The sequence below is a fragment of the Eptesicus fuscus genome, chromosome 6 (assembly GCF_027574615.1).
Source record: "Eptesicus fuscus isolate TK198812 chromosome 6, DD_ASM_mEF_20220401, whole genome shotgun sequence".
Classification (NCBI taxonomy): Eukaryota; Metazoa; Chordata; class Mammalia; order Chiroptera; family Vespertilionidae; genus Eptesicus; species Eptesicus fuscus.
In genome coordinates this window covers 103740867-103748170 of record NC_072478.1, presented here as the reverse complement: position 1 = coordinate 103748170, position 7304 = coordinate 103740867, and the positions used below count along the sequence as shown (strand labels likewise).

The window sequence follows — 7304 nt, the reverse complement described above, 5'->3', positions numbered from 1 at the left end:
TCTTAATAAGGCTGTTACCAGAGGACGGGGACGCTGGCAGAGGGGATGGAGGAGGAGTGGGGGAGGGATGGAGGAGATGGAGGAGGAGTGGGGGAGGGATGGAGGAGAAGGAATGAGCTTTAGTACCGCTTGCCCATAAAGGTTTTGGGGAACCCAGCATCCCAAATCCAGCAGCCTGGACCTCCTCCTCTAGCTGTGTTGTTGGGAGGAAGGGGGTTGTCTTCCCCCCCCCCCCCCCCCCAGTCGGTGTGGTGCTGAGAGGCAGCGACAACCACAACTCTGTAGTCAGAGGCTGACACCGTCACTTCCCGTCTGTGTGACCTTGGGCAAGTCACGTCACCTCCCTGGGCCTCCCTCTTCTCTGCAGAGCCGTGAGGTGAGCTGATCAGCGGGGACACCGGGCAGGGGCTCACCCAGGGGGCGTTCAAGACGCGGCCGCAGGAGGAGGGTTTGGTACCGGCGAAGCCACCTGAACCAGGCGCATCCCGACTCTTCGGGAGCCTGGGGCGAGGGCGGCTGCCCCCGGGGTCGCCCCTGCCCCCAGCAGCCCCGGGCCCCGAAGGAAGCCAGGGCGGCGGAGGGGCCCTGCGGCTGGGCAGGGAGCCGGGGCGAGGGCCGGGAGCCGGGCCCGCAGCCGCCGCGGCTCATCCATCAGCCGGACGAAGAGCAGAGGCGCGCTCTCGGCCCTCTGTTTGCTTTCTCGCCAATTATTGCCGCGCCTCGGCCCCTTTGTTGATACAGTAGTCCCCAAAAGTGCTAATGTTCATTTATCAGGGGGCCCGCCCGGGACTCCGCGAGTTGCGATTCTTCCCAAAATATAAACACGGGGCGAGCGTCCCAGACAGAAACCCCCATCTGTTTCCCCGGCGCGGCCCGGAGCGAGGCGTTGTTGAAGATAAAGCCGCGGATAACGCCGCCTGTCTCCAATGCACGTCTCCCCGGCGCATTAATGACATTCCCGGTTATAGTTCCAGCTTATCTTTCAATTAATCATATCTACCTTGTGCGGCCGGCCCGGCTGATGGCAGGCACTGCAGGCCCGCTCGGCCGCGCCGATCGCTCTCCAATTAATAATATTTTATGGGCGCAGAGCGCGCCCGGGTCACCCTGGGATTCGGCGCATCTGAGAGCGCCCGTTCTCCTCTCTAAAAGGCAGGGAACAGACGGCTGTGTTTTCGCTCTCTCCTCCCGGCCTCCTCCCGGCCTCCTCCCGCCGCCCTCCCGGCCTTTCGCTGGGCTGCAGGCGGTCTGTTTGTCCTGCTGGTTTGGCCAAAGTGCTGCTTAGCGAGGAGGCGGCCGGGGCGCGCCCGCGGCCCCTGGGAAGGGAGACGTCCCCGGTGGGGCTGGAGAATCCGGTTTCGTCCCTCCCCGCCCCCAACCATGTCGACGTCTGTTTAAAGAAAACAAAACCTTTTTCCCCCCTCACTCCGAAACAGAGAGCACTGCAAGTAAAAGCTAGAGATTGCTCTTGGGCGTTTCTATGCCGAGACCAGTGTGGGTCGCCCCAATTTCGATTTTGCCCCCGCTTCCTCTTTCCGGCAGCGCTAAGAAAATACTTTAGAGCCACAAGAAATTATTCCGGGACTTGGGGCGGGGAGGGGGGGGGGGGGAGAAGTCGCTGATTTTGTCCAAATAAAGAGGGTTTTCTTTCCTCCCCTTTTCATGACACCTGACCCGCAGGTCTGTCAGCCCCGTATCCCCCATCCCCAAATCAGTGACAAACCCTCACCGCCTTGATTTGCATAGGAAATGCTCGTTTTTCCTCTCCCACCCCCCAACTGTCTCTTTAAAAACAAACAAAAAAACACCACCACCACCACCCCCAAACAAACCCACTAAAACCAGGGATCCGGGCTGCAGCCTCAGTTCCCATTAAACGGTAATATTTCAGGCGTGGGCTCACGCTAATCTTTCAAACTGTCATCGCGAGCCGCCTGGCAGCCCGTTCACTTAGCAGAGCTCCCAGGACCCTCGCTCTGAGCTCTTTTCAGCCAGACGTTTAATTGAATCGGATGTGGCTCGTTTGCCAGACGTCACCGCCTCGGCCAGAGGCATCCTCTCCCACTCCCCAAAAAGCAAGCTTCAAAGGCGAGGCGGGCCCCCAAGCAAGGTTAGTTGAGAGCAATGATTGTAACGTTGGCCGAACCCTGGCGAGAAAGGGCCAAGGAGAGGCCGCGGGTGTGCCGACCCGGCCGCGGAGACGCTGGGTGGGGGTTGGGGGGGTTGGGGGGGGGTGAGCGGGTGGTGGTTCCTGGGCCTGGTGAGCCCCCACAGGCACCTCTCCACAGGCCCATCTAACGCGCGTGGGCCCTGGCTGGAAAACGCGTGAGATTCGGCCGCCGCAGCCCAGGCCCGGCACTGGCGCCCGGCAGCCCGGTCGCAGCGCTCCTGGCCTCCCCGACCCTGCGCGGGCTCCGCTCTCCGCGCCCTCGCCCCAGGCACAGGCCTGGGAGTGTGGCTGTGATGGGGAGCTGCAAGGTCCCGACCTCAGGCCTATGCCCGACTCCGCCGGCGCTGCCCCAAGGCTCACCACTTTGCTGGAGCCTTCTGGACAGACAGACGCCACCTCGTCCCCCGCTTTGTGCGTTTCCTCTGGCCCTGGGCGCGAGTTCTGAATGAAGCCGGGGCCGGAGCCGGGCCCTTAGCTCGCCTGAGACCCTTTGCCGCCTTCCTTCTAACCCAAGCGTGTCTTACCCCAGTTCCCACCCGCCCTCGGAGTCTCCGCTCTCAGCAAGTTCCCGTCCGCCCAGGCCTTGCCCACAGAAACTTGGGTCCTGGGAATTGGATGCTTTTCCCCTGACAAGCCTCCCCACCCCCAGAGACAGTTAGGTGGGGACCGTTCTGCCTGCCAGAACCCCCTTGGAACTGCACACACACAATAGAGCACCTCTCTTTAGAGTCCTGGGGCACGGGCAAGGCCAGAAGCCTGCACCAGATCTCCTGGTGCCCAGACCCTGAGGCGACCTGCCTGGGATCTGCCCGCAGCTGGCACTCCTGAGTTATTGGTAGATTTGTCCTACAGGAGAGCCCTACTCTTCTGACCCTGAGCCACAAATTAACACCCCTCCCGCCCCGCGCTTCCCCCACGCGCCTGGCCAGACGGGTGCCAGGGTGCCCCACTGGGATCTGGCCCAGAGACCTCAGAGAAACCCTCCCCCAGCGGTGCTCAAAGGTGCCCCGCCCGCCCGCCTGAGAGCCACGCCAGGGCTGGAGCCTGCGGCCTTGGGGCTGGCAGAGGCCCGGGCCCTCGCTGCTGGGAAGGGTGGGTGGGGAGAGGGAGGCAGTAATGAGGAAGAAGCTAGAGCCCCCAGCACACCCCTCTCCTCTGGGAACCTGGGTGCCGGCTGGGATTCTGGTTTGTTTCATTATTGAGGGGTGGGGGTCATCTCTCTGGGTAGAGACTGGCAGTGACGGTGCCCCTGGAGCTGTGAGGTTACAGCTCCCACACCACAACCCCCATCTGGACTTCTGCTTGGCACACCCAGGAGCCCCCTGGGAAAAGGGGGACACAGGGCCATGGCTGGTCCTGTAAGCCAAGCCAAACAGAACCCCCAAATTGTCCCAAATCTCCCGCTCCTGCCATCACCCCAGGGTAACACTCCCTTCTGGTCTTATTCAGACTCTTCCCAGGTCTACGCCTTCAGCAATGAAGCCCTGAGGACTCCTGGAAATGGCCCTCCCTCCGCAGCTCCCACCCAGGCCTTCACTCTCCCCTGCTACATCCCGATCCGTGGGATTCAGAGAAGAATCGAGTTCTTCCCTGCGAGTGAGTCCGTGGGGTTTTTCGGCGAACACTGTGGGAGCAAAAGGAGAGCCTTCCCAGTGTGTCGAGGCCCCTTTAAAAAGCTGAGCAGGATTTTTTTTTTTAGCCGAATGACTATATTAGGTGACACGAAACTGCTCATCGCTCCTGTCAACACAGCCCCTGCCCAATGGCACGCTGAGTCCCCCTCCTCCGGCCTGGTCCCGCCTCCCCTGTCCCAGAGCTCCGCACTACCTGCCGCCCGGCCACAACTGGAGCGGGAAGGCGGGTGCGCGGGCGGCGGGCAGCGGGCACCATGCAGGGAGGCTGCCGGGGGCCGCGGGCAGCAGCGCTCACTGCCGCCCCTCTGGCGTGGTGAGGCGCGCGGTGCCACCATGTTCCCCAGCCCCGGGCTCACACCCACGCCGTTCTCCGTCAAAGACATTCTGAACCTGGAGCAGCAGCAGCGCAGCCTGGCCGCTGGGGAGCTCTCGGCGCGCCTGGAGGCCACCCTGGCGCCCGCCTCCTGCATGCTGGCCGCCTTCAAGCCCGAGGCCTACGCGGGGCCCGAGGCCGCGGGGCCCGGCCTCCCCGAGCTGCGCGCCGAGCTGGGCCCCGCGCCCTCGCCGGCCAAGTGCGCGCCGGCCTTCCCGGCCGCCCCCGCCTTCTACCCGCGTGCCTACGGCGACCCCGACCCCGCCAAGGACCTCCGAGCCGATAAGAAAGGTGAGGAGGAAGCACAAGGTCCTTCTCCTTCCCCAGTCGCTTTTGTCCCCAAACCCGCCGCCAAGAAACTCTGGCCCGGGCGGAGGGCCGGGCGCAGGGGTTCGGAGTGTGAGCAGCAGCAGGGCGGCACGGGCCTGGCCCCCCAGTCCCATCGGAGGTTCAGAGAAAATGCCGGGTCGAGATGATCAGAAACAAGGACAGGGTGTTTTTGTATTTCATTTTCCGGCCTAACAAAGCCCTGGGCAGCAGCTAGCCGCCCTGCTCCTGGGTTTGTTCTCAAGTTGACGGTCAGTTTGTGGTAGAACAGAGAGATTCTCTGTATCAGGGTTGTTTTCAAAAAACTCTTTGGGGTATAGAGGTTTTTTTGTGTGTGTGTATGGGGGGGGTTGTTTGTGTGAGGGGGTTGTGTGTGTATTTTTGGGTGTTTTTTTTTGAAAACCAATAAACAGATTTAAATGCTGCGCACCAGACGTGCTTTTGCGCACAATCGGAGGAGGGTCCATGTTCCATAGCCCAACCATAACCCGCGTTTCTGGGCCTTTTCCTCCTTTGTTCCAGGAAAGAGGAATCTTGGGAACAAGGGCCTTGACTTTAAAGTGGGGATCCTGCGGACTCTCACGGATCTGACTTACTAGCTGTATTTTTCCAGCACCATTTCCTCATGTGCCCGGGGTTGACTTCGCCCCTGGAAAAAGTTAGAAAATACCGCGCCGCGAAAGGTGCGGGGCGGTGGAGGAGCCACTGGGCAGCGGCCCGATCGTTGCGCCTGCCATCCCAGCGGCGGGGGAGGCTGGCCCGGCGCAGGGGAGGGCGCACTGGGGACACCCTGGCTCAGCGCGGGGTCCGCGCAAACCCGGGGAGACAGGGAGGCCGCGCGGGCGCAGGCTGCGGTAGCCCAGAGGGGATCTCGCGGTGAGGGTGAGCCTAGGGAGGTCTGTCCAGAGCGGAAGGAAGCCCGGCCGCAGATGCTGGGGGCTCGGCGGGCTGAAGTGCTCGCTACCAATTCGAATCCAACGAGCGCGCGAGCAGGACCGGTTCCGAGGCCGCCTGCCCACGGCGGCTCCGGGGGCTGCACACACCGCGCCGGCTGCGCGGGCACCTCAGCTCACCGATCCCACCCTCTTGGCCTCCCGTGTCTGCGGTTCCCTAGGAGAGGCCTCGGTCTCTCTCTGTCGAACCGATGTGGCCCTAACTCACCCGGGGCAGCGCCCGGCTTTGTATTCTGTGCGGCCTGAAACCTTAAGTCACTGTCCGTCTCCCACTCCAGCGTGTGAACTGCCCGGGGGCAGGGACCGCTCCTGTTTCCTTCCCCGGGGCCTGGGGCCATGCCTGGCACAGGGCAGGCATTCACCAAACGCTACCTGGAGCTGCGGCCCTCAGTGCGTGGGCAGAGGGAGCCGCAGCCGCGCCGGGCTCTCCGGGCCGCACGGAGTGGCCCCGACCAGGGCCCCTTCCCCCGAGGGCGGGCGCTCCGCGGGTCGGGCTGTTCTGACCGCCCTCTCTCCGCCCCCTGTCCCCGCAGAGCTGTGCCCGCTGCCGAAGGCGGTGGAGCTGGAGAAGCCCGAGGCGGACGGCGCGGAGCGGCCCCGGGCGCGGCGGCGGAGGAAGCCGCGCGTGCTCTTCTCGCAGGCGCAGGTCTACGAGCTGGAGCGGCGCTTCAAGCAGCAGCGGTACCTGTCGGCCCCCGAGCGCGACCAGCTGGCCAGCGTGCTGAAGCTCACGTCCACGCAGGTCAAGATCTGGTTCCAGAACCGGCGCTACAAGTGCAAGCGGCAGCGGCAGGACCAGACTCTGGAGCTGGTGGGGCTGCCCCCGCCGCCGCCGCCGCCCGCGCGCAGGATCGCGGTGCCCGTGCTGGTGCGCGACGGCAAGCCCTGCCTGGGGGACTCGGCGCCCTACGCCCCGGCCTACGGCGTGGGCCTCAACGCCTACGGCTACAACGCCTACCCCGCCTACACGGGCTACGGCGGCGCGGCCTGCAGCCCCGGCTACAGCTGCGCGGCCGCCTACCCCGCCGGGCCGCCCCCCGCGCAGTCCGCCACGGCCGCCGCCAACAACAACTTCGTGAACTTCGGCGTCGGGGACTTGAACGCGGTGCAGAGCCCCGGGATCCCGCAGGGCAACTCGGGGGTGTCGACGCTGCACGGCATCCGCGCCTGGTAGGGAAGGACCGGCCTGGGCGCCCCCGCCGGGTCCCACCTCCGGCGAAGGGCGCAGACCTGGGGGCGGGAGGGCTCCCGGCGCCCGTGGCCCGCGGGTTTCACAGCCACCGACCTCGGAGCGCCCCCACGCCGCGTGCCTTTGTCCCCACGCGGGGAGCGTTTGTGGCCGAATTTACACAACTTGCGGTGAAGGGTCCCTTAGCCTGACGCCTTCGCCCGGCCCCAGAGCGCCCTCTGAGCGCGCACGGCATCCCCGACAGGCGAACGCGGGGCCCGTGGGGCCTGGGGGCCGCCCTCGGAGCCTGGGCCCGGCGCCCGGGCACGTGCTGCCTCGCCGCCACCCCACCTCCCGCCCTCCGCCCTCCGCCCTCCCGTATTTATGTTTTTACCTGTTGCTGTAAGTCCCGAGAACCCGCCCCATTAAAGAGAGTGCGCTGACCCGTGCGTGTGCTTCTTTCCACTCGCGGCGCTTGGGGAACGGAACTAGGAGGCAGAGCCGGCCCTGCCGGCCTGAGGCTGCAGGCGAGGGCGGTCATCAGCAGATCGAGAGGAATACTGACCCGCGCCGGCCCCTTCGGTAATGTCCGGGGTTGTCTCTTGTACCCTCCAACCACCCAGACCGGAGGGTCCTGTTTGAAACGCGTAGGGGACCAAGGCTTGAAGAGGTCTAGTGA

The 7304-nt window shown here is 64.7% G+C and overlaps 1 protein-coding gene across 1 annotated transcript; it reads left to right on the top strand.

Moving 5' to 3' along the window:
• The first annotated feature begins 4137 nt into the window (after positions 1-4137).
• Positions 4138-6631, top strand: NKX2-5 (NK2 homeobox 5). The gene is made up of 2 exons (XM_008147600.3): positions 4138-4468; positions 5991-6631. Exons 1-2 carry the CDS (start codon positions 4138-4140, stop codon positions 6629-6631), a joined length of 972 nt encoding a protein of 323 aa, XP_008145822.1.
• The last annotated feature ends 673 nt before the right edge of the window (positions 6632-7304 follow it).

Excerpts from the sequence above, each read along its gene's own strand:
- NKX2-5 (XM_008147600.3), top strand. The coding sequence starts at position 4,138 with ATGTTCCCCAGCCCCGGGCTCACACCCACGCCGTTCTCCGTCAAAGAC. Across the intron at positions 4,469-5,990 it reads CCTCCGAGCCGATAAGAAAG|AGCTGTGCCCGCTGCCGAAG; the intron begins GTGAGGAGGAAG and ends CTGTCCCCGCAG.